Source organism: Garra rufa, chromosome 6, assembly GCF_049309525.1.
Source record: "Garra rufa chromosome 6, GarRuf1.0, whole genome shotgun sequence".
Lineage (NCBI taxonomy): Eukaryota > Metazoa > Chordata > Actinopteri > Cypriniformes > Cyprinidae > Garra > Garra rufa.
This window is the reverse complement of record NC_133366.1, coordinates 46858589-46886245: the sequence shown is the minus strand read 5'-3', so window position 1 is coordinate 46886245 and position 27657 is coordinate 46858589. Positions and strand designations below refer to the sequence as shown.

Sequence of the window (27657 nt, the reverse complement as noted above, 5' to 3'; positions counted from 1 at the left end):
AGGGATTATGTTGTCTTGAGGGAGTCAAAGCTTTGTAAGCGAATGAATCCCAAACCTCTAAATCCTATTAGCTGCATACGGAGGTGAGGGAACACAGAGCTATGGCTTAACCTTAAGACTGATAGACGCACAATTGTGTTTTTACTGCATCTGTTTGTCCTCTCTCTTTCAACACAACATGAACACACGCCAGCATGATAGCAAGAGTGAGGGTCTCTAAAAATCTGATTCATATCTGTTTTGTTGCCTTAAATGATCCTTTCATTCTGGTTTCTCCGTCTTTATCTAATCTGAAACTTGCTGTCGTCATAGGGTGTATACGGTGGGAGGAAGACATCGAGACCTGTCTGAATTCAATGTTTGCATAACATCCTGTCTAGATGCCTACATCAGGTCACTTTTTGAAGGCAGAATAGATTGTCTTTTGCTGTGGGTAGTTTGAGTGTGTGTTTTCAATTTATGACTCATAAAAAAAGAATCAGCATTGTAGTCGCTATATCTTTGCTTGGTTATTTCTGAAGATTACTTGAATTTGTTCTAGATTCTGAGATTTGCATCTAGTGCTTTGGAAGTCTGTCTGAAATCAGTCTAAAAGTTATGATTTTTGATTTATGAGTTTCTTACCAAGGCCACATTTATTTTAAAGTAAAAACAGAAGGCCTAACATTGTGAAATATTATTAGATTTAAAATAACAGTTTTCTATTAATATATTTTATTTTATTTTTGTGATGGCAAAGCTGAATTATCAGTGTTGAAAACATGGAAATCATGATATTGTCAGGGGTGCGTGCAGGATTAGACGAGACGATAGATACAAAATACAATATATTTAATATAAATCTCCAAGTGGAACAAGGCAGGAACATTCACACACATCTTTTTCACAAAAGGACCGACAGGGAACTGAAATCAAAGACAGACTTTTAAAGACAGACTAATCAATAAACACAGGTGACACAGATGACTAATAATTACAAGGACAGGTGCAGGGAATCACAATGACGAAGGGCTAAACCAAATGACAGATCAACGGGGGGAAGACAAATGGGCAAAACCAATGACAAGACAGACAGAACTGTGACAGATATTCAATGGATAATTTTGATGTTTAAGATTTTTTATGTTTTTTACAGACGTATCCTCTGCTCACCAAGCCTGCAATTATTTGATCCAAAGTACAGCAAAAACAATAAAAGTTTGAAATATTTTTACTATTTAAAATAACAATTTTGTATTTGAATATTTTACAATGTAATTTATTCCTGTGATTTGAAAGCTGATTTTTTTAATCACCATTACTCTAGTCACATGATCCTTCAGAAATCATTCTAATATTTTGATTTGCTGCTCAAAAAACATTTATTATTAATATTATTATTATGTTGAAAACAGCTAAGTAGATTTTTTTTCAAGTTTCTTTGATGAATAGCAAGTTCACCATTTATCTGAAATAGAAATTTCAGAGACATTTGTAACATTAGAAATGTCTTTATCATTACTTTTGATCAATTTAAAGCATCCTTGCTAAATAAAAGTATTAACTTCTGAAGGATCATATGACACTGAAGACTGGAGTAATGATGCTAAAATTAAGCTTTGATCACAGGAATAAATTACATTTTAAAATATATTCAAACAGAAAGGATATTCAATATTTCACAATATTACTGCTTTTGCTATATTTTGGATCAAATAAATGCAGGCTTGGTAAGCAGAAGAGACTTCTTTAAAAAAAAACATTAAAAATCTTACTGTTCAAAAACTTTTGAATGGTAGTGTAGATGTTTCTAACTATTTTTCAGAAGGGTAAATATGTAGTAATATTCACTTTACTTTATATGTTATGTACACTTGCATATAACACCTCTGTTTAACGTTAATGCCTCAAGCATCTGGGTTACCTTTACAATTAATTTCTTGTTCATAGTTGATATCCTAAATTTAATTTTATTCACCTCTATACCCTATAATTAGATTTTCTAGTAGACACTAAAACAGTCTTGAGACCACATTAAATGTTACATTTTGTATTAAATTAAAACCATGCAAAAGACAAGCATTTGCACTATAGGTCTCCAGTGTTTGGATCCACTGCATGTTACTTGCATAAGCATGTATCTCTGTTCTCTGTGTGCGTGTTTATACACAAGGGAAAAAGAACAATGAGATGAAATGAGCTTTCTTGCTCTATTTCTTTGTCTGTCCATTTTTCTTTCCCAACCTCAAAATGAATCTGCTGTTCTGTTACAAAAAAGGAAAACAAACTAAACTTTTATTGGTGAAGGAGAAACAGGCATGGTCGGAGGGGAGGAGGAAAGAGAAATGGATAAAGATATGCATTAGTCAGAGGACGGGAGTGCAGGAGAAAGCCCATGAATCTCAATCTAACTTTATTCAGCTGGGACCAGGAAAGAGCAAGCTAGGAAGGTCATCTGAGACAGAGTGACGCAACAATTACAAAAGCCTGCCAGGCCCATTGTGATTGGTCATCTCACTCTTTGATCAATCTCAAGGAAGTGTTCTTTTTTTCTCACCCATAGCTCTCAAAAGTTCAGCATGAGTGAAGTTTAGCTTACATTCTGACTTATGGTGTAGGTGTCAATTAGAGAGAGATGATGATTTTTAAATGATGTGGAAATGTACCTGTGGGAACTTTTTCGCAAGATGCGAAATACGTACCATTAAGTACATATCACTGCAGTTTCCAACACAAATACTAGAGGCAGTAAAACAGTGAGCCCTCGGAATCGTTTTTGTACACAGTTGTTTCACTTTCCAGATGTAGCAAGCTTGCTCGGTAGCTCAGCCGGCAAAGAATTGGACTTAGGATACAGAATCCTTGGGTACGAATCCTGTGAAAAACATGACTCATGGTGAAAGAGCTGAAAGATGAGAGATTGAAAAACAAGCTAAAATGGCATGTTTGCAAATGTGTTTTTACATCACATTTGCTTTCCTTACTATCAGGTAGGTTTAGGTGTAGTGCAATTGGTACATTATTTTAAAATGTCACGGAGCATTAATTTTATAGCACCACTCAACAGACATTTCAAGTCAAAACTGCAGTGACACCTACAAAATCAACGTCACATGAAGTGTTAGCACCACTCAGTGGACATTTCACATCAAATATATCACGAAACATACATGGCAGTACGTATTTTGCGTCTTGCAAAAAGGTTCCCACATGCACGTTTTCAAATACGTACCACCATATTGACATATTCGATATGAAGCGTCCACTAAGTGGTGCTAAAAAAGTGTTTTTTTTTCCCCCCCAAAACAGATTAACGCACATATGGTACATTTTATATGACGTTGTTTTTGTACATTTTACCTCAGTTCTGACTTGAACTGTCCACTGAGTAGGGCTATAACTCTAATGCTCTGGGATGGTTTAAAATAACATACCATCTACACTACACCTAAATCTACCTGATAGTAACAAAAGCAAATGTGACGTAAAAACCCAATAGCAAGCCATTTCTGTGTTTCGATCTCTCATTTTTCAGCTTTTTCACCATGAGTCATGTTTTTCACGGGATTTGTACCCAAGGATTCTGCATCCTATGTCCATTTCGGTGCCAGCTGAGCTACTGAGCAAGCTTGTTATGTCTGGAAAGCAACCCATATGGAGCTGTGATCATAGTGCCCACTGTTTTACCACTTCTAGTGTTCATTTCTGTATTTATTGGTACATATTTTGTGTCTTGTGAAAACGTTCCCACAGGTACGTTTTCGTTATGAGATCAAGTTGAAATTAACTGACAACCTTTTATACAGTGAGGGAAAAAATGATTTGATCCCCTCCTAATTTTGTTTGCCCACTGACAAAGAAATGATCAGTCTATAATTTTAATGGTAGGTTTGTTTGAACAGTGAGAGACAGAATAAAAACAATAAAAACAACAACAAAACATCCAGAAAAGCACATTTCAAAAAAGTTATAAATTGATTTGCAATTTAATGAGTGAAATAAGTATTTGACCCCTTCACAAAACATGAATTAGCAAAACCCTTGTTAGCAATCACAGAGGTCAGAAGTTTCTTGTAGTTGGCCAGCAGGTTTGCACACATCTCAGGAGGGATTTTGTGCCACTCCTTTCGAGGCTGATGTTTGGCAACTCAAACCTTCAGCTCCCTCCACAGATTTTTTGTGGGATTAAGTTCTAGAGACTGGCTAGGCCACTCCAGCACCTTAATGTGCTTCTTCTTAAACCACTCCTTTGTTTGCTTGGCCGTGTGTTTTGGGTCACTGTCATGCTGGAATACCCATCCATGACTCATTTCTCACCCAAGGTTCTCACCCAAGATTTGATGGTACATGGCCCTGTCCATCATTCCTTTGGTATGTTGTCCTGTGCCCTTAGCAGAAAAACACCCCCAGAGCATAATGTTTCTACCTCCATGTTTGACAGTGGGGATGGTTTTTCTCCCCCTTCAAACATGGCGAGTTGAGTTGATGCCAACAAGCTTGATTTTGGTCTTATCTGACCACAACACTTTCACCCAGTTCTCCTCTGAAACATTTAGATGTTCATTGGCAAACTTCAGACAGGCCTGTACATGTGCTTTCTTGAGCAGGGGAACCTTGGGGGCACTGCAGGATTTCAGTGCTTCACGGCATAGTGTGTTACCAATTGTTTTCTTGGTGTCTATGGTCCCAGCTGCCTTGAGATCATTGACAAGATCCTCCCGTGCAGTTCTGGGCTGATTCCTCACCATTCTCATGATCACTGAAACTCCACGAGGTGAGATCTTGCATGGAGCCCCAGCCCGAGGGAGATTGACAGTTATTTTGTGTTTCTTCCATTTGCGAATAATCGCACCAACTTGTTTCACCTTCTCACCAAGCTGCCTGACGATGGTCTTGTAGCCCATTCCAGCCTTGTGTAGGTCTACAGTCTTGTCTCTGACATCCTTGGACAGCTCTTAGGTCTTGGCCATGATGGAATCTGATTGATTGATTGCTTCTGTGGACAGGTGTCTTTTATACAGGTAACAAACTGAGATTAGGAGCGCTCCCTTTAAGAGAGTGCTCCTAATCTCAGTTTGTGACCTGTATAAAAGACACATGGGAGCCAGAAATCTTGCTGATTGATAGGGGATCAAATACTTATTTCACTTATTAAAATGCAAATCAATTCATAACTTTTTTGAAATTCATTTTCTGGATTGTTTTGTTGTTATTATGTCTCTCACTGTTAAAATAAACCTACCATTACAATTATAGACCGATCATTTCTTTGTCAGTGAGCAAATGTACAAAATCAGCAGGGGATCAAATAATTGTTTCCTTCACTGTACCTCACTAAAAAGTGGGGCATTTGAGTCGCGCAGTGTTGAGGACGATGACTGGGTCTTAACCTTCAGATGACACACAGCTCAAATTATTGTATAGAATGTGGTTGTAACTCCTATAAATGAGCAAAATGTGTGTAAACACAACTAACTGAAATACAGGACTGACAACTGTATTCTGTTGCTGTGTGAACGTGGCCTTTAAAGCCTTTTTCTCTGTTTCTGAATAGACAAACCACTCGAAAGCTTTTCACATAGCATCTAAAACAATCACCAGGGGTGTAAAATTTATCTGTGAAGGACAGTCCAGTGCTGTGGAGTGTTTGAACATCAAGTGCCTGACTGTATGATATAGTAAATGCTTTCAGTGCCAGAACATTCTGTTCTGAAATCAAAGCTTTGAGTTAAAGACCACATCACCCAGAGGTACATTACAGAGAGAGACAATCAGATTGAAGCTACAGACATTTAGACCTGACCTCGATGTCAGCTCTGTCATTACAACAAAACTATGAGAAATTATTGTAGGTCTGACCCTGTTGCCTTGGCCCTCATGCTCAACACTGTGTGTGTTTGCATTTGGTCGCATTTCTTTTCAGTTTCCAAAAGCATATTTAGCATAATCTAGTGTTTTATGTATATTTGTTAGCAAAGAAACAAGAACAGCCTGTAAAATATGAAAATATATTTCAGTTTGCTCCAGTAGCATTCCTCATTTGCAGGATCCACAGCAAATGAGATGGAAACAGAATAATAAGTGTCTCCTCTGCACCCTATTTATTGTATTTTTCCCTTTGGTCATCGTTTATCAAACATGCTTACTATCATTAGGCCATAACTAGAGGTCTAAATCATGTATTTGTGTAGATGTAAATGTCCTACCCACACAGCTGCAGAGATCTGATTGGTGCTCCCAGTTGCTCAAGTATCCAGTCAGATGATCTGCAAACACATAAGACTTGAGTCATAAATTTGAGACATTAAAATGATTCAGACCAGTCTCATTCATCAAAAAAAAGTCTCACAATATTGTTAGTCAAACATCACTGTTTTTATTCATAACTTTATTTATGAATGAACATGAATGATAGCCCTGATCTTCCAGTAAAGTCAGTAGATAACTAATGTTAACTAATAAACCTTATTGTAAAGTGGTACCATATTTTCTTGTAAAACATACTCTAATAACCATATAACTTCGAAAAATCTTTTTACAGTGCTGTTTTACCATTAAACACTAATAAACTTAATGTAATGCATATTTGGCAGTCGTACATAAATAGTAAGAAACCAATAAGGTTTCTGAACTCAAAAAGAATGTGATATTATTAACTATTTGCATGTATATGAAATAGTTAATAATTAAATATTAAACATTTAGATGATATTTTCAAAATGCATTTATTGAAATGCATATGTGCAATAAGATAATAACTGCTTATTGCAGCATAATATGTTAATTGTGAAAAACAAATACATTTTTAAGAAAAGTATAAACAAAAATATTGCTAGCTGGAACAAGCAGTATATTTCTTAAAATGTATGAGATTAAAACAAACTGGATTAATTGATGATGCATATATAACATAATTATTGTGTATTTAAAAGGCATTACTTTTATTACTATTTCAGAAATATCAACTGTTTTTAACCTGTTTTTTTTTTTAATTGGACTAAATTAGGTTATTTTCTTCATAAATCTTGAAAAAAATGGAATCTGACATTGATACACACGTCCAAAAGGGCCTTTAATCTAAATGATTGGCCTTCTAATTTTCTAGACAAGCAAGGATATCATTGCTTTGTCATAGTAGAAGCAATTTGACATGAATAGAATTGGCTATTGAATGAAGTCTGGCGTGTAAAAATGCATTGGATACCATCATAATGCCAGCATTTTATGTATTTATTCTAATTTGTCCTATGTATGGATTCATTTGAAGTAGAGGCCAGAGATCCTACAGTACACCCACAATGTCTATTACCAACTATTCACCATCACTGTGGATCTATAATGAAATGAGCAGCCATATAACACAAATCATTTCCTCTGCGTGCCTGTATAAAAGAAAATCTATCGCAAGCTGTGGTACAGACACTGTGTGTTCATTATGTTCGCATTTCACGAGATGATGAGATTTAACAAATTCAAGAGGGGTTACATGCATCAGAATGCTTTCCATGGCCTCTGCATTTAAATATTACACTGCCTTCACAATGAGTTCAAAAAGACGACGTGCCAGGAAACTTTTCACCTCATTCATCAAAGTCCTGGCAGCAATCCATCCTGAGGAATCTTTTGCAATTTAGATCTTGTACGACAGCAATGTTACAATTGAAGACTCTTGTTCTTCTAATCGCTGTTAAATTCTGCATAATTGGGTGACAATTGACTGTAGCTGTAACCTACTGTAGCGTCTCATAAGAAAGACGTAGTTGACATTAATTCATGTATTTATTCGCTTTTTGACAAGGAAAAACTCCTGCTCTGATCCACCCATCTGTGTGGCCTACATACAGAACCTACTGTTCCTGAAATCTGCTCTGTTAAGTCACACTGACCCAGGATTGTGAGGCCTCTAAGGAATATGCCCTGTGGCAATCTCTCTCTCTGTCTCCACAGCCTGACACCTTTACAGTCATACGCACACAAAACAGGCATCACTATGAGAGATCACACAGATCTGTGATGGCAACCATTAGACAGGTTTCAATAGCCCTATCAACATCTCTGACAGAATCACAGCAGATATGTTCATGGCAAACTAGACCATTTGTCTTTCTTTCTTTCATTCTTTCTTTGTGGCTGTGGTAGCTAGGGGCTTTTAAGTGTTTGTAAGTATATTTATGCATTTGCAGAAATGTTCTGTGTAATTGATAGGGGTATTTTTTACTAGCAAAGTCTCTAGAATCTTGCAACTTAATTAAAGCTGGTTTAACTGTCAGCATGTATACAGTTAGTAACACATTAATAGCATATAAGCATTTAAAGAAAGCTCTATCATCTTCAGTACTGTAGTCATGCAATCTTGCTTGCTTTGATTTGCATACTTGTATCAGATAAATGAAAACATAACTTGTTTAAAGATGTTCAGATGATTTAATTTGTGTCAATAAAATGTTTGTAAAACGTTATCTGGTCTTTAATAACATTTTCAATTATTTTAGCATTCAAAACAAAAGTTCTTTCAGTAATGTTTGTTTAAAATGTTACAGTATCTTTAACAACATTCTTAAAATATTCCGGAAAAGTTCTGTCAACTTTCTAAACAAACGATAGAATCAATAGAAACAAAACAATAGAATGTTTTGAAAGTTATCTGGTCTTTAAGTTCTTTTAACATCCAAAACAATGGTCCTCCAGTGATGTCAATAGTATATTTGTTTAAAGTTATCTGGTCTTTAATAACATTCTTAGAATGTTCTGAAAAACATTCTTCCAACATTCTAAACAAACGTTCTTCCAGTAATGTCAATAGAATATTTGTTTAAAGTTATCTGATCTTTCTCCGAATGTTCGGGAAAAGTTTGTTCAAGGTTTTAAACAAATGTTCTTCCAGTAATGTTAATAGAATATTTGTTTAAAGTTATCTTGTCTTTAATAACATTGTTAGAACGTTCTGGAAAAGTTCTTTCAATGTTCTAAACAAACATTCTACCAGTAATGTTAACAGGATGTTTGATTAAAGTTACCTTTAATAACATTCTCAGAATGTTCTGGAAAAGTTCTTTTAACATTTGAAACAAACATTCTTCCAGTAATTTCAATAGAATGTTTGTTTAAAGTTATCTGATCTTTAATAACATTCTCAGAATGTTGTGTAAAAGTTCTTTCAACATTCTAAACTATCTGGTCTTTAATAACATTCTCAGAATGTTGTGGAAAAGTTCTTTCAACATTCAAAACAATTGTTCTTCCAGTAATATCAATAGAATGTTTGTTTAAAGTTATCTGGTCTTTAATAACATTCTTAGAATGTTCTGAAAAAGTTCTTTCAACATTCTAAACAAACGTTCTTCCAGTAATGTCAATAAAATGTTTGTTTAAAGTTATCTGGTCTTTAATAACATTTTCAGAATGTTCTGGAAAGTTCTTTCAATGTTCTAAACAAACAGTCTTCCAGTAATGTTAATAGAATGTTTGATTAAAGTTATCTTTAATAACATTCTCAGAACGTTCTGGAAAAGTATGTTCTGTAATGTTTTTATTCATCTAACCTTAATTTTTGATGTAAAAAGCTTTGTATTTGTGTAAAAAAAAAAAAAAAATCCATAAAAGTCAATAATCCCTTAAAACGTCTATCCCCTGTTGTCTTCTTACATCACAGTCCAAAATTTTGTTTGTAAATGTGCTTGATCTTTGCATATTTTTCTCCTAATGCAGACAAGATGACTTTTTCAATGGCGAAAGCAATATTATGGATAGATGACTCATAGTTTAGGTGGTGCATTCTGAGAAATTCAAGGGAGCAAATGTTTTTAATGCACTGGAATGTTTTTGACAATGAGGCAGCCATAGAAATCCTAGAACTCCAGTGCCCTGACTACAGAACTGATTACAGAGTGGATTGATACTGATTAGGAATTTGATATTTTGCAGTCTTTCATTCCAACCATCTATTCATCCAAATGAAATGAGAGATTATTGGGTGTCAGATTCAGATCAGTCAAAGATGTAGTATCATATTATCGTGAGTCGTTTCACTTTCTCACTACTCCCTCTCACTCTGTGTGTGTGTGTGTGTGTGTGTGTGTGTGTGTGTGTGTGTGTGTGTGTGTGTGTGTGTGTGTGTGTGTGTTTCCCCATTCAGTGCCTGTTCTTTTGTCCTTTTAACTGGTGTTAATTAAATGAACAGGGTGCTTATGGAGCGGTGTCTTTCAGTACAATTAACTTGACATACTGTGGTACATTACTGCCATCTTTGCTGTGACCTTAAATAATGTAGATAAACTTTCTTCAAATTAATTGCCAGGTTAATGAGTTCGCAGTGGGTTGTGCATTTCGGCAAATGGTTTCTAGAGTACCAGCAGGAGGGAAGTGTATGTGTCTGAAATAGAAAGTTTTACCTTTTATGTTCACATTTTTCATTCCTAATAACTTTTACATTATTGCGCTTGGTCATTTGCATTTGTGTGTGTGCGTGAAATCTTTCGCACTTTAATATTCACTTCCAGAATAAAAAAATCCTGATAATTTACTTAGCCCAATTTCATCCAAGATGTTCATGTCTTTCTTTTTTTTTCAGTCAAAAAGAAAGTTTTTGAGGAAAACATTCCACGATTTGTCTTCATATAGTGGACTTCAATGGGAGCCAATGGGTTGAAGGTCCAAATTGCAGTTTCAATGCAGCTTCAAAGGGCTCTACACAATCCCAGCCGAGGAATAAGGGTCTTATCTAGTGAAACAATTGGTCATTTTCTAAAAAATAATCTTGCACTAGTTCTGTAATGCGCATTTGCTACTTTATGCATTACGTAATCACATTAGAAAGTGCCATGCGCAGTTAGTTCTTCGTCTTTGTACTCTGGTTCAAAAAGGTAGGGTAGGGCAAAAAATTCAATCTCAGTTTCTCCTCCAACTTCAAAATCGCCCGACATCGCTGTTTTACCTTACCATTTTGTAAAGGGCGTTTGACTTTCTTTGCATGCTCGCTTTGTAAATACAGGATTGGTACTTTCACCTATGTAACGTGTGACCTTTCGTAATGCGTGCAGTCGAGCTAAAGCAAGATAAGCATTTGTGGTTAAAAAGTTACTTTTTTTTCATCCGAAAATGACTGATGGTTTCACTACATAAGACCCTTATTCATCTGCTGGGATTGTGTAGATCCATTTGAAGCTGCACTGAAACTGCAATTTGGACCTTCAACCCATTGGCTCTCATTGAAGTCTACTATATGGAGAAAAATCTTGGAATGTTTTCCTCAAAAACCTTTTTCTTTCTTTTCGACTGAAGAAAGAAAGACATGAGCATGAACACTTGGATGACATATTGGTGAGTAAATTATCAGGAAATTTTTATTCTGGAGGTAAACTAATCCTTTAAATCCCTTCCTAGGATCACAAAAATCTATCGTATGGTTTCAGAGATTATGGAATATAGTGTACAAGTCTTAAGGACTACTTTTATGGTGTTTAATTGTGTTATTTTTTCTTTTAGGAGCTTGACAGCTTGTGGTCAGTGTATAGAAGGTTGGGTCATTGACAAAATTTAAAGTAGACTTTAAGAACAAAAATTTACAGATAATGTTCTCACCCCCTTGTCATCCAAGATGTTCATGTCTTTCTTTCTTCAGTCGTAAAGAAAATGTTTTTTAAGGAAAACATTTTAGGATTTCTCTCCATATAATGGACTTCTATGGTGTCCCCAAGTTTGAACTTTCAAAATGCAGTTTAAATGCAGCTTCAAAGGGCTCTAAATGATCACAGCCGAGGAAGAAGGGTCTTATCTAGCGAAATAATCGGTTATTTTCTAAAAACATTCACAATTTATATACCTTTTAATCTCTACACATAGTACACACAGAGCTAGACAAGACGAGCATTTGAGGTTAAAAAGTATATGAATTGTAATTGTTTTTAGAAAATAACTGATTGTTTTGCCAGATAAGACCCTTCTTTCCTCGGCTGTGATCGTTTAGAGCCCTTTGAAGCTGCATTTTGGAAGTTCAAACTCGGGGGTACCATAGAAGTCCACTATATGGTGAGAAATCCTGAAATGTTTTCCTCAAAAAACATAATTTCCTTACGACTGAAGAAAGAAAAACACGAACTCTTGGATGACAAGGGGGTGAGAACATTATCTGTAAATTTTTGTTTTGAAAGTGAACTACTCCTTTAACCTACATTTTTGCTACAAAAACACCTGTATGATTCTGGGGCAGGCTATTGATTAATAAAGAACAACATTTTTGCATGGTTCCTTGCACAATACTTATGACCTCAAAAAACTGCCGCAGTAAACTTTTTCTGCCATAGTAAACTTGCTCAGTAGCACACCTGGTACATCACTTGCAATGCAGAGCGTCGAAACTACAAGAAACTACAAGAGTAACTACAAGAGCTCAGACACTTGTAGAAGCAAGCTGAAATGTCATGGTTGCTTCAGCAAATGCACTTTTATCTGACATTAGACACTATCAGTTAAGTCTAGGTGGTACATTATTTTCAGATTCGCAATAACCTTTAACCACCAGACATTTCATTTCCGAACTGCTGTGATACATACAACAACCAATGTAATAAAACATGACGAGATTCACTTTCATCTGTTTCGTATAAAACTGAATGCACTTTTAGTGCCACTGAAAATGTAGCAAAACTTGCAACAAGCAACATAATATAATTTTGCTGATGCAATCCAATAAGCTTGGGCTTTAACGGTATTATTGTGTCGAAAGTTTATTGTGTGTATGAACAAAGTCATAGAGGTTTGGAATGAGCTTGAGTAAATAAATACAGACTATCCCTTCAATGCACCTTGTTATTTTTGGATATAGCAAGAGGAAAGAATAGGGAATGTCAGGAAATATGAGGATATGAGATACTGGCAAGGACAGGACTGGATGCATTTACATTTCTAAGCAGAGAAGCATGTCTGAATCAGTGTAAAAATGTGCATGCCTGTTTTTCCACGTTTATGGGTCATGAGTGAGAGGTATACAGTCTGTGTAAGCTCCTTACTGTATTTTTGCCTTTTTATTCTCTCGCACACAAACTCACAAGCATTCATCTCTTGGCTATTACATTACAGTGACCCAGAAAAGCATAAAATTGCATCAGTAAGCTAGAAATTACCAAATCCGGTTTCAGTAACCCAGCAGAACACAGTGAAAGCAAACGTTTGGTAGAACAGGTGCTATAATTGTGCTGACATTGTGTGTATGCTTTGTTCTCAGGAGTATGTGTTTGTTTTCTGTGAGCGGTACTTCATGGAGTGTTCTGCAGTTTCTTTCAAGGACCTCCTGGTTGCATCACCTGTTTCAGAAATCAATGGGTGAATAACCAAACACTTATATATATTCATTTGTATTCCAGGCACAGTAGGATGGAGCAGGCATTCGGTACAGTGAGCACTACCTTCTGGGATAGCAGGGGAGAAAAGGCTGGAAGAAAATACTAGGAAAGGGGCAAGTTGTCACACATGTTTTAAATGGTATAAATGTATACAATATTTGTTGGCCAAATAGATAATTTCATTTCTTATCATTTCTTTAATAAACTATATTTATTTATTTTCATTCTGACTATAACCATTTTAACATACTTAGATGTTATACAGTATATGCATTTTTGATTTGCTTTATATTTGCATAAAATATGAAAATGCATTTACATTACCATTGAAATCAGCCCACTCATTTTGACTGCATGGCACAAAAAAGATGACACAGTGTTCTGGTAAACAGCACATGGAGAAGCATCAGATCTGTTGAATACTCAAATGAGGCATCAACCACCCGCCCCCAACCAATTTTACGCCACTTGGAACCTTCCACACACCAGCAGAATCTTAATCAACAGAGGTTACTGCAGATTGTGCCATTTTAATTGATAGCTTGGGATGCCAGCTGAATTTCAAGCTTAGTAGGTAATAGTATCACATCACCTGAAATGAGTGATACCTCATTATGTCAAGATATCAGGAGGAGAAAGTAGAAGTACAGAAAAGAGATTAACATGAAATGCAAAATTAATGACGGCATGCAGAGGGTTCTCCCAAAGAGAATTACATAATAATATACTTGCTGCAAAAATCAAGTTTCTTAATCAGTATTTTCATCTTGTTTCCCCATTAAGACATCCTTAAAACAAGATATATGTAAATGAGAAACAAAACTGCATAAGATATTAAGGCTTGTTTTCAAAAGATATATCTTGAATTGAGTTTATTTATCCTACCCCACACTCAAACTGCTTTTTTAAAGCATAAATTTCAATAAACTTGGTCAGATTTATGCTTGAAGCAAGAAAAGCAATTGCCAGAAAGATAATTTGCCTAAATTCGAGATATATTGCATGAAAAGAAGCCTTAATATCCTCCGCAGTTTCTCTTTTCATGTAAATGTATCTTTTTTCAGGATGTTCAGATGTTGTTTTATTTGAATACAAGACAAAGACGTGATTAAGGAATGCATGTATGTATGTATTGTTATTATTATACATTTATTTATTATTACAGTGTTCCAGGGTTTAAGTAATCTCCAACTTCATAATTTATGCTGCAAATAAGCCATTTTGTGGCATAAGGTGTTACAATGGGTCTTTAATTCAGGCGAAAAATCACTAGGAGTCTATTAGTAATGAGAATTAATAATATATTGGACATTTTACACACGCTCACAACTTCCGACAAGACATTCATCAGGAGAGACTTCCATTTTTGCATTCTGAATTAAATGAACTGATTTAAATTTGGGCATACAATGGTTTCATTAAATAGCATGAAGCTGGGACTGAAAATAAAGGGGAGTTTAACAAAAGTCAAAAGTATATAATTATAAAAATGCAGTCTGAATTCGTATGCATTTGTGAGTATAGAAAAAAAAAACATTTTATGATTGACCTTTGCTTATGAGGCCATGAGGGATCCGATTCAATCAAAATTGAACATTACATATATGACCAAGTCTTTAGTAGCACAGGTATATTTGTAGCAATAGCCAAGAATGCATTGCACTGGTAAAAATTAGCATTTTTTATGCCAAAATTCATTTGTATATTAAGTAAAGATAATGTTCCATGAACATATTTTGTAAATTACTTACTGTAAATATTAGTAATAATTAGCAATATGCATGGCTAAGATCTTTAACAGAACAGATTTTCAAATAGTTGTATCTCAGACAGATATTGTCCTATCCTAACAAACTATTCAATAAAAAGCTTATTTATTCAGCTTTCAATTAAAAAGATTACCCTTATGACTGGTTTTGTGGTCCAGTGTCACATATGACAAAAGAGTTTACATTTAAATAACTGAATAAAGAATTATGCGTCACTTCTGAAGCTTAGGATGTATGTAAGTTTTCAAAGCAACATGCAGCAACCAACAAATTGAATGAGCTCCAACAGTCAGTGTCCACATTTCCACAGCATATGTCAACAAAACCACAACATAATTTCATTTGTCAAAGGGCAAAGTCTAAAAATAATGACAGCATATGGCAAAAACAAATAAACTGCTTCAGCGGAAAAGGTATGGTGGTTATGTCAAAGCTCATACTCGGTGGAATGCTCAAACATTACAACATAAGTTTAGGTTCAGGGTGAGTACTGGAGTTTTATTTCTAAATATATGTTCTTTGTGCCCTGACAATCCCGTGGATTACGGGATTTGAATTTACACAGAATCTCTGTGTATGCATGATTAATAGATGTGTCAGATTTTCTCATAAAAAAATCTCATTCATTTTATGAACCTCCGTGAACCAACACTGAGCTGAATAATGGACCTGTTCAAACTTGCTATGTTTGTTCTTCAGATAAAAGATGCTATTCATGTAAAGTTTTAATTCAGAACACATATGCATGTAAATGCATGTGAGACTTAAGATCTACAAAAAATAAAAATCAATGCACTAGTCCTGTTATCGGGCCCTCCCATAACCTTTTATGTAACCAGAACCATATCCTGTAAAGCTGTCATATCATTCAAACCCAGCGGGGGGGAGGCGCCCCAGGCACTTCAGTAAGCAGAGAAAATATTAGGTTACTGACTGAGGAACAAAAAAATAACGCGATTGTACTTTGATATGAGAGGAAAACGTTTTAAATAGTGTGGTTGAACGAATGCTTAATTTAATATAGCCTAGTGTTTAACTTAATCAAATGTTTAAGTGAAAGCTTGGCAAGACGGAGTTGTTTGGACGTTGTGGAAGTTTTTTTTTTTTTTTTTGAGAGAACCTGACATTCGCGCCTAGGTGAGTTCCTTATGTTTAATTCTAATGTATTAACACGTGTCAGACATAAGAATAAGAAAGTGTTTTACCTATAAAGTTTTTACGTAGTGACCAACCGTGCTATTATGCAACTGTGTGCTGGTGGTATATATTTTTGCATTGCTTGGGGTTGTGCAAGGTGTAAAGTACCTTAAATTGCGCTCCTTCGGTGTTTAGTTTGCGAATGCATTGATGTTTTTGAATGAAACTTTTAATTAAAGGAATTGACTCGTATCGTTCGTTCGCCGTAGTTTCTTCTATTCAACCTCCTGGCCGCTTTGCTGTCTTGTTCCGAAAGAATGAACTAACGTTACAGTACATCATGAATTAATGCATTCGATACGGAGTGTGAAAGAGCATCCTGAGTCCGAATTCGCTACAATCCACCTCAAATAGTATGAAAGATTACTAGTCTTGAATAGCCTACTATTCCGAGAGGATAGTGTTCGAATTGGATCACAAAATATGTTAAGGTCTGATCTAGCCTACACGAACACGCCTGCCTCACTGAACGAGTCAGTTTTGAACAAAACTCACAGCGGTAGGCTATTGAACGAATGTCACGTATCAGACTCGTTCACATCAGTGAGGAAAGGGAGGAACGTATAAAAAAAGTAACTGATGATAAAGTTAAATTCTCATTTGTAATTTGTGAAGGAAACACTATGATGCTTAACCACATTGAGAGGCGAACGGGACAACCCTGCAGCCCCCGCGGTGCGTTGGGGCCCCGCCTCTAGGTGGGCCACACGGCAAGACATTCTAAAGGCATTCACAATTCACACAAAACGTGTTTTTGAGTTGAAAAAGGCAAGGCACACCAGTGGAATTTGGAAAAATGCAAGTCTCTTCTTTAAAGTGCTTTTGACTTGAGTGCAGAGTTTCTGGAATGCTGTATCATACCCAAAACACAAAAAGATGCAAGTTAGAGGCATGTTTAGAGTTTTAGGGGCCCTCAGCAAGTGGTCCCAGAGGAAAAATATATGTTTTCCCTTCACATTTCACTTCTCATAAACAATATATTTCTAAGACAATGGCACCATAATCAAAGTGGATCATTTCTTAACATGGCTTTTAAATTGAATTTTGAATTGAATTTATGAATGCAACACGCAAAGTTTTGTGTTAAGCATTTTCCTGCCACTGTAAAGTGGTAATGTGCGAATGTTATGTTAAAGAGCCATTTCGACCTGTTCTTGTCCTTAAATTTAGTTTTGCTTCCATGTTCATTGGCTCAATATTCATTGCTGTAATAAAAAGCGATATTGAAATCACTACGTACATTATATAGCCTCTATAATTATTCAATAAAAAGGGTTTGCACTTACATCACGGTTTGGTCAGTTACCTGGATGTGCGGCCATATTGGAGATACTCAGATGTAAACGACAGCATTGATTGCACAGTTAATATACTACTAAATACATTGTTCTGGTAATTTATACTGTCTAAACCACAGAAAAAAATGTGTGGATGCTGCTAAGTCATATAGAGAAGGACCTAGTAAGCAGGAAAGGGCACAATAATTTGACAAACTAAAGTTAATACGTGCCATGAGCAGTATTAATCAAGATATTAGCCTAATATTTCACCTACCTGACGGGAAATTATAAGAACAAACATGAATGTTGTCAAGATTCTTGCCCCAGAAATCCTGGTTTATTTTGGTCAACCACAAACGCCTTTTGTTCCTTAGTTTTTTGCACTATTCACTTCGATTTATGACTTTAGTTGAGTCTATAGTACTCCAAATGTTTTTCCCGGTCCAACCAATTAGTACAGCCCAAAACATGGCAATAATTGATTATTATCAGCAGCAATAATCAGTTAAATTTACGAGTTCTGTTCGGTTCAGTGGTATTGTTTACATTCAGTGCGGCTAATATGGCCGATTAATGACGCGTCGTGAAAACACTCTATAACATCAAATACATCAATGCAATGATGATTTACTATATTCATTACTGTTAAATTAGTTACATAAATAGGGGAGATGGACTCAGTGAGAGGGGCCCCATTTCGTTCTTTGTGGGGGGCCTCACAGATGTGTGAGATGAGCCTCTGAACACACTTGATCTGAAGTCTCTTAGTAAAGTTAATTGAATCATGTTTTAATAAACCAATATGACTCATAAAATACAAAAATACTTTTTGCCACATACTGGTGCAACAGTGTAAGCAACAGAAGGGAACGTAGACTGATTCAAGGCTAATTTAAATCTTTGAGTCTTTTTAGTGAAAGAAATCAAGAGATTATATTTACCTGTCAATTTTAAAGCTAAAATGTGAACTTGACATGGCTATATATTTTCACATTTTTACAGATGCTCAAGGCAAAAGACAAAACTATGAATTTAAAACCTTACTTTAGAAACCCAACCTAATGCTTTACTCCCTTGCTTCTTGGCTATGCATTTTCCCCCATTGTTCATGAGTAAAGTTGAAATATAACTCCAGCTCTGAAGGTAAATACCCTTTGCTCCTTTGAGAACATGAACTTTCACTCACACACAGCCAGTGCAATCGTACTATTATGTGAGTGAGCAGCAAGGCCAAAGAAGAGTAAACTTATGTTACAACTTCACCATGATTTAGCATGTCATGTTTTCAAGGTAGAAAATACTGAAGAGCTTATATAATGAACCTGGGCTGGCTTCCGGAAAAAAAGTTGTTTGAATTTATTATATATTTTCCCATGCAAAAAGCACTCATGATAATCTCATTGACTCCCAGTGAATCAATGCTGTAACTGAAATCCATGTCGTTCTACTGCTTATTGGCTCCATAAGGTATTCCAGCCCAAAATGTCATCTGCTGCAGCGTACCAATCATTTACTTTACATTCATCATCAAAAATGATCAAATTAGGCATGGCGCTAGCAACATTAAGGCCACTGGTTCAATTCTCAGCAAATGCATGAGCTAATAAAATTATGCATTGAAAATAATGTAAGTTGCTTTGGATAAAAGCATCTGCCAAAGGCATAAATGTAAATGTTAGGTAAAATAATTTGAAAGAACTGTGGCAGAGATGGAGTTAAAGGAGTTCTAATTCTGTACCACAGTTGTAACGTTAAATAGTAGTTCATTAACTACACCTCTACTTGGAAATGCTCTTTTTCCTATGAAAGACTAGACGACCCTTCACTCACATACTATAGTATTTAAGTGTCTTGTCATGCACGTTGAGTCTGAAGGAGAGTAAGCTGTGCTTGTACTACTTTGACTTACCTTACACTCAACAAAGGCTGACCTGGTAATGATTTTGCAGTCTACATTTTCATAGGTAAGAACATGTTTTTTGGTATGAACAGCATATATATGTAGAAGCAATAGCCCTTAATGTTGACCAGACTTATTTGACTGTCAAATATAAAGTCTTTAAGCTCTTTCTCCAAAAATGTATGCACATATTTTCATCTTGAATTTTTAGATGATATGAATACTCATGCATCTTCCAGTTAGTACAGCTTTCCTGCCTAAAAGTTAAGAGTTTTATTTTCAGACCACTTTGTCTATAAAGTGCACTTCAAAAGCATTGTTAAAAAGTTCTTTGACAGTCTTGAAATTCAACCCCCTAACAAATCAATAGTAGAAGGTAAAATATATACATAAAATATATGTGGTAAATCATGATGTTGATTATTAGATCATTTACATAATCAGCTAGTTTTTCACTGGATCACTCTTGTTCCCTTGCTTTAACACAGGTGCCATGAACGGACAGTTTTTTCAGTCATGTGGCCAAATCCTGATAGCCCTTCTGCTGATGACTCTCCCAGCTGTACAGTGTGGGAAGGTTCTTGTCTTTCCTGCGGATGGCAGTCACTGGGTCAACATGAACATCTTGGTGGAGGCACTTCATGCCCAAGGTCACAATATTACAGTCATCCGGATGGCAGACAGCTGGTACATCAAAGAATTCTCACCTCACTACACGTCAGTCACTATAAATGCTCCTGGAGGATTCGATGAAGAGTTCTTTGAGACATTTGCATTCAGGCTTATGCAAATTCTGAGGGGCGGTTCCACCTGGGCTCGTCTGAAGCTGGAGATAGAGACGTGGCAAGGTACTTTTGAGATGTGCAAAACAGAAGGTGAGATGATAAAGAGTATGATGGAAGACCAGCAGCTAATGCAGTCTTTTAGGGACACCAAGTATGATATGTTTCTTACAGATCCACTCTTGTTTGGAGGTGTTCTTTTGGGACACTATCTCAAACTGCCCATTGTCTACAATGTCCGTTGGACAATGTATAGTGAAGCTCATTTTGCGATAGCTCCTTCTCCGCTTTCTTATATTCCTTTTCCGATGGTGGAGTTATCAGACCGCATGAGCTTTTTTCAAAGAGTGAAAAATCTAGTGATGTACTCTGTAGCTGAAGCTATGGGCGCTTTTCTGTTTGCTCCACATTATGATGCACTTTGCGAGCAGTTCATTGGCCCAGGAGTGTCCTTCCTTACGCTAGTTCAGAGTGCTGATCTGTGGCTCCATAGAGTTGATTTTGTTTTTGAATTCCCACGTCCCACTATGCCAAACATCGTCTACATGGGAGGTTTTCAGTGCAAGCCATCAAAGCCTCTTCCGCAAGACCTGGAGGACTTTGTGCAGAGTTCTGGAGATCATGGAGTCATCATCATGTCTCTGGGCACTCTCGTTGGTCAGGTTCCTGAGGATGTGGCTGAGGCGATTGCTGAAGCTTTTGCAGAACTTCCACAAAAGGTCATCTGGAGGTACAAAGGAAAGAGACCATTTGCACTAGGAAACAACACCTTAATATTGGACTGGATGCCTCAGAATGATCTTCTGGGTCATCCTAAGACCAGAGCCTTTGTGGCACATGGAGGAACCAATGGGGTTCAAGAAGCCATTTACCACGGGGTACCAATCATTGGATTTGGGCTGATTTTTGACCAACCTGACAATCTTCATAAGATGAAAGTACGGGGTGTAGCCAGTAATGTAGACTTTGCCACAGTGGATAAGGACTCCTTCCTCAAAACTGTCAAAGAGGTCCTTTATGATCCCTCTTATCAGGAGAACATGCAGAGGCTCTCAAGGCTTCACAAGGACGTTCCAGTGAAACCTCTGGACAACGCTATCTTCTGGATTGAGTTTGTTATGAGGCACAAAGGTGCTGCTCACTTGCGGACAGAGTCGTATAAAATGCCCTGGTACTCGTATCACTCTGTTGATGTCATACTGTTCCTGCTTTCTGCTGTGTCACTCATAATCTTGACTATATATATGGTTATTAAATATTTCTGCTGCAGAATATGTTTAAGAAAAACAAAAAACAAACTTGAATGACTTATCCTGTTTTGTATTTAAAAAATGAATTATATTAGGTCTGTCATTTTTTTTCTCATTTAGGTTTTCCTTTTCCTTTTATGCTAATATTTTACCATTCCATGCATGACCAAAAAGGTGTGTTGTACCAATCGTAATGATTTTTTTGAACTGAAACAAAATATTGTAACTGATAATAAAAGCGGGTGTTTTAAGTTCATTAAAAATAAAAAAACAAAACACAAAACTACAATGAATGCGTTGACTTATAGGACCACCCATATCCAACTTGGAGTTTATAAGATATTATGTAATGTGTACTGCACCACACACACATTCTTCAGAAAATGTGGAAATATATTTTTCTCCTACTGTTTCTAAAAAAAAATTTACCACATTCGAAATTTTTCCACGACACGCTTGTTATTTGTAACAACAATACTAATATCACTACAGCAGCATCAATATTGCATTTACAATACAATAGCAAACAACGTTTGTACAATGTAATCATTTTCTAAATGAAACTATGAGCTGGTTCTTTTACTGATTCAAATACTTAATTCGGAACCACATACTAGCATAAAAATACAATAATTACCATAAACAGAAATAGTAAGAGTAGTAATTTTTTTTAAATCAGTGCAATGTGACCAGTGTATTCCAGCCAAATCTCAAACAAACAAATTCTTGGAGCTAGATCTTTTTTAGCGACTTACGGCTTGCAACCTACTGTGTTATGTTGTACTCAGACCTCATTAAGCTTTAATAGATTAATATTTGTTTTTGATAAATTGTTTGTATTACAGTATTAACTTAAATATACACACTATGAATTTTGTCAACAGTAGCTATTTTGTAAGAATGTATAAATAAATCGATTAAATATTTCACCATATTTTTTATTGTTTAGTTTGATAAACATTTTTATTTCAAATGTTTTTGTTTATATATATATATATATATATATATATATATATATATATATATATATATATATATATATATGGTAATCATTTAAGTTTAGAGAATAAGTTTGATCTGTAGTTCCTATATGGCATTACACATGATTTTTTTATGTACTGAAACTAAAAATAAATATTTTGTTACAGTAAGCACTGTTGTTTTTTTATTATATTTGCAACCTTGACTGTGTTTGTGCTAAAGTCATTTTGGTCTTTTCTGTAAAATGCTCTATATCTATTCTAATCCTAATATACAGGTAAGGTTAAAAGTTTACATCCCCCTTTCAGAATCTGCAAAATGTTAATTATTTTACCAAAATAAGAGGGATCATACAAAATGCATGTTATTGTTTATTTTATTACTGACCTGAATAAGATATTTTACATAAGGACTTTATGTCAACATCTTTTATGTGAAATACCTTGTTCAAGTCAGTACTAAATAAACACCAACATGCCTTTTGTATGATCCATCTTATTTTGGTAAAATAATTAATATTTTGCAAATATTAAAAGGCGGATGTAACCTTTTGACCTCAACTGTACTATGGTGTTGATATGAAGTAGTGGCCATTTAAGGAGCTTTAGTGCACTTATCTAGTCAACACCCAGGTAAATTACACAACAAAATTTTAAATGGTAGCTCATTAACTAGGGCTGTGCAGGTAAATGCCCTTTACCCCATGTTAAAGACAGTTAAATGAGCCTATCAGCATGCACAACAAGACCAAAGAAGAGTAAATGCTTGTAGTTTTGTGACTTACGCTACACTCAAGGCTGACCTGGTAATGGTTTTGGATGCTGCATATTTATGGGTAAGAATACATTTTTAATATGAACAGCACAGAGATCACAAGGAACAATATCACTTAATATTACTACTAGACGTGTTTGTCGTTTCTTTACCAGTTAGAAAAACAAAGATTTTTATTTTACATTTGCCTTGCCTTCATTTAGGTGTTTTTCTTTTTTTGCAGATTTGAATGTCATCTTGTAAACACAAACTAGGTAAGTGTATGCTCTTGGTCACTAGAATTACTAGAAGACAGTCACTGGCTGAAATAAAAGTAGATCACTACACTCTTAAAAATTAAAGGTTGTATCAGCGATTTCTAGCCTAAAACATAAAGTGTCAATTTCAGCTGACCTTTCTTCACGATCCGCTCGCTGCCTGCCCCATAAATTGTCTGTGAAAAAACCGTGTCTCTCTGGTCAGCCTAGGGTCCGAGATATGCCAAAAAAACAATCGACGCTATCAACTATTCCACAGATAAACAAACAGTGTTCCAACCAATCAGCGTCAGGGGTTTGGTGTTGTGGACTTTCCTACTGGTGCAGGGATGTGAGGGAGGCGGAGCGAAAGTCCACAACACCAAACCCCTGACGCTGATTGGTTGGAACACTGTTTGTTTATCTGTGGAAAGGTTGGTAGTGCCGATTGTTTTTTTGGCATATCTCGGACCCTAGGCTGACCAGAGAGACGCGGTTTTTTCACAGACAATTTATGGGGCAGGCAGCGAGCGGATCGTGATGAAAGGTCAGCTGAATTTGACACTTTATGTTTCAGGCTAGAAATCGCTGATACAACCTTTAAGTTTCCAAAAGAGTGCTTTTGCAGTAATGCCATAGAAGAACCATTTTTAGTTCCCCAAAGAACCTTTCAGTGAACAGTTTCTAAAAGAAACATTTTTAGGAACATTTTAAAAATCCAAAGAAACTTTTTCTTATAAAGAACCTTTTCTACATTTGAAAGGTTCCATGGATGTTCAAGGTTCTTCATAGAACCATTGATGCCAATAAAGAACTATTGAAGTTCTTTATTGAAAAATTGGAGTTAGTGCATGCCATACACTATGTGATTTTTGGCAAAATCTGTCAACACTGACTGCCCAATTTCTGCAGACTAGCTCTGATTTACAGCAAATAGCGTTAATGCATACAGACTGCTAATCTGGGTCAAATGTAGGGTTGCTTATTACTTTTGGCTTCTTTAAGTGCAGCTGTCCTGCCGCAAAGCTTGCTAGCGTTTCACTTTACAGTTTGTTCAAAAATGTTACAGATGCAATGTTGAAATGAATGAACAAATTATACTTCAATAATATTACAACTTGACATACTTAACTGGTTCTATCAGTAGATTATTCTTACTCTGTTGGTTTACAGCAGGTGCCATGAACAGACAGATTTTTCAGTCATGTGGCCAAATCACATTAACCCTTCTGCTGCTGATGACTATCCCGGTTGTACAAAGCGGGAAGGTGATTGTCTTTCCTGTGGATGGCAGCCACTGGGTCAACATGAACATCTTGGTTGAGGCACTTCATGCCAAAGGTCACAATATTACAGTCCTTCGGATGGCGGACAGCTGGTACATCAAAGAGTTCTCACCTCACTACACATCAATCACTCTGAATTCTCCTGGAGGATTCGAAGAAGAATTCTTTGAGTCGTTTGCATTCAGACTCATGAAAATTCTGAGGGACGGTTCCACCTGGGCTCGTCTGAAGCTGGAGATAGAGATGTGGGAAAATGTTTTAAAGATGTTTAAAGTAAAAAGTGAGATGATAGTCAACATGTTTGAAGACCAACAGCTAATGCAGTCCCTGAAAGACACCAAATATGATTTGGTTCTTACAGATCCAGTTGAATTTGGAGGCATTCTATTGAGTCACCATCTCGAACTGCCCATTGTCTACAATGTCCGCTGGACAGTGTGCAGTGAGGCTCATTTTACAATAGCTCCTTCTCCACTTTCTTATGTTCCTTTGCCAATGCTGCAGTTATCAGACCGAATGAGTTTCTTGGAAAGAGTGAAAAATGTTGTGATGTACATCATAACTCAAACACAAGTCGCTTTTATGATTGCTCCAATGTATAATGCACTTAGTGAACGGTTCGTTGGTCCCGGAGTATCTTTTGTTACCTTAGTTCAGAAAGCTGATCTGTGGCTCCATAGAGTTGATTTTGTTTTTGAATTCCCACGTCCCACTATGCCAAACATCGTCTACATGGGAGGTTTTCAATGCAAGCCATCAAAGCCTCTTCCACAAGACCTGGAGGACTTTGTGCAGAGCTCTGGAGATCATGGTGTCATCATCATGTCTCTGGGAACTCTCATTGGTCAGCTTCCTGAGGATGTGGCTGAGGCGATTGCTGAAGCTTTTGCAGAACTTCCACAAAAGATCATCTGGAGGTACAAAGGAAAAAGACCATCTACACTAGGAAACAACACCTTAATGGTGGACTGGATGCCTCAGAATGATCTTCTGGGTCATCCTAAGACCAGAGCCTTTGTGGCACATGGAGGAACCAATGGGATTCAAGAAGCCATTTACCACGGAGTACCAATTATTGGATTTGGGCTGATTTTTGACCAACCTGATAATCTTTTTAAAATGAGAGTAAAGGGTGTAGCCAAGACTGTAGACTTTGCCACAGTGGATAAGAACTCCTTCCTCAAAACTGTCAAAGAGGTCCTTTATGATCCCTCTTATCGAGAGAACATGCAGAGGCTCTCAAGACTTCACAAGGATGTTCCAGTGAAACCTCTGGACAATGCTGTCTTCTGGATTGAGTTTGTTATGAGGCACAAAGGTGCTGCTCACTTGCGCACAGAGTCGTATAAAATGCCCTGGTACTCGTATCACTCTGTTGATGTTATACTGTTCCTGCTTTCTGCTATGTCACTCATAACCCTGAGCATATATGCAGTAATCAGATATTTCTGCTGCAGAATATGCAAGAGAAAAACAAAAAATAAACATGAATGAGTTTAACTGGTAGGTTAATTGACAATGGGTGCCTTTTTCTGGCTGTAGACTAGAGTCTCTACAGCTCTATTGTTTGTGTTATACTATATTTAGACCTGGTTTCAGTAAGAAGACGGGTACATTCTCTTAATTACAATTATTTTTATATGGTGAATGTTGATCAATATAGTGAATATGGTAAATGTTGATTAATTAAAATCATATTACATTCAAATATTTACTCTTTATATAAACAAATATTGTACAAATGTCATTTATTGTATCATATACAGTGGTATATACATATTTTCATACATATATATCTAATGTCTTAGTGTTCTTTTCAGCACCGGATCATCCTGTTACCATTTATTTTGCAATAAAATTCAGCTGAATGTACAATAATCCTTTTATTTTTGTAAAATACCATTCAAAATTTGGGGTTTCATTACTCTAGTCTTCCGTCTAACATGATCCTTTATAAGTCATTCTAATATAGTATGGTGATTTGCTGCCTAGGAAACATTTATTATTATCAATGTTGAAAACATTGCTGCTTAATATTTTTGTGGTTTATTTTTTTAGGATTCTTTGATGAATATAAAGATCAGAATTGACATGAAACAGAAATCTTTTGTAACATTATAAATATCTTTACTGTCACGTTTGATCAATTTAATGGATCCCTACTGAGTAAAAATATTAATTTCTTTGAAAAAAAAAAAAAAATGTACTGACCACAAATGCTTAAACAGTTGTCACAAGGAGGGTCAGAGACGTGCGGATCCATTTGCAGCATTTATTGAGAATAGTCAACAGGCAGGAATAATCACCAGGAAAACAGGAACAACGTAGGAAATCCAGGAAACAGTTCGATACACAGGCAATGGTCGCAATGGCAGGTAGCAGGAATCGTCAACGGGGTACACAGTCCAGAGTCATACACAGGGAAACCAACACAAGGGAAAACGCTCGGAATTTCGACCATAGGGAACGGTAAGACTTCGCAGAGTGGCTGTGTGTGTGTGAAGCTTAAATGCAGTCAGTGTGATGAGGTGCAGCTGTGAGCAGTAATCAGTAAAGTGAGAGCAGGTGAATGCAGTGATTAGTGCAGTGGCTTGTGGGGAATGAAGTCCATGAAGTGTGGTGCAAGAGTTCATGATGATAGGATAGACCAGATACGTGACAGAGCCCCTCCCCAAGGAGCGGCTTCCAGACGCTCTAACCACCTAATACAACCTGGAGGGCGGAACAGGGGGAGGGATGGAGGGCCAGGTCCATGTAGGGGTACTGGAACCACGAACTGAGGCGGAGCCGACGGAGGGAGAAGCCATGGTGGAGGAAGTGTTGGCTCCTGCCTGGGGCCGACCGACGGAGGTGGAGCCGGTGGAGCCCGAGGGAGAACCGGAG

The 27657-nt window shown here is 36.5% G+C and overlaps 3 protein-coding genes across 4 annotated transcripts in view; 2 read left to right on the top strand and 1 right to left on the bottom strand.

Moving 5' to 3' along the window:
• The window catches only part of elfn1b (extracellular leucine-rich repeat and fibronectin type III domain containing 1b), a 119821-nt gene that overhangs the window by 28068 nt on the left and 64096 nt on the right, over positions 1–27657 (bottom strand). Inside the window, exon 2 of the mRNA XM_073841766.1 lies at positions 6186–6245. The gene's annotated coding sequence lies outside the window, so the exon portion shown is untranslated. The remainder of the gene's footprint in view (positions 1–6185; positions 6246–27657) is intronic.
• ugt5b1 (UDP glucuronosyltransferase 5 family, polypeptide B1) lies at positions 16086–21780 on the top strand. The gene is made up of 2 exons (XM_073841770.1): positions 16086–16225; positions 19954–21780. The coding sequence occupies exon 2, from the start codon at positions 19959–19961 to the stop codon at positions 21552–21554; it is 1596 nt and encodes a 531-aa protein (XP_073697871.1). The 5' UTR covers positions 16086–16225; positions 19954–19958; the 3' UTR covers positions 21555–21780.
• Positions 16096–26931, top strand: LOC141336216 (UDP-glucuronosyltransferase 2C1-like). Of its 2 annotated transcripts, none has more exons than XM_073841768.1 (3): positions 16096–16225; positions 23476–23506; positions 24662–26931. In XM_073841768.1, exons 2-3 carry the CDS (start codon positions 23482–23484, stop codon positions 26266–26268), a joined length of 1632 nt encoding a protein of 543 aa, XP_073697869.1. In that variant the 5' UTR covers positions 16096–16225; positions 23476–23481; the 3' UTR covers positions 26269–26931. The 2 variants fall into 2 exon arrangements, with proteins under 2 accessions (XP_073697869.1, XP_073697868.1); XM_073841767.1 differs by lacking the exon at positions 16096–16225 and adding an exon at positions 23223–23313.

What these genes read in the sequence shown, in the direction of transcription:
- ugt5b1 (XM_073841770.1), top strand. Translation starts at nt 19,959, where the DNA reads ATGAACGGACAGTTTTTTCAGTCATGTGGCCAAATCCTGATAGCCCTT.
- LOC141336216 (XM_073841768.1), top strand. Translation starts at nt 23,482, where the DNA reads ATGTCATCTTGTAAACACAAACTAG. An exon ending in ATCTTGTAAACACAAACTAG is followed by an intron (nt 23,507 to 24,661) that starts GTAAGTGTATGC and finishes GTTGGTTTACAG; the next exon opens with CAGGTGCCATGAACAGACAG.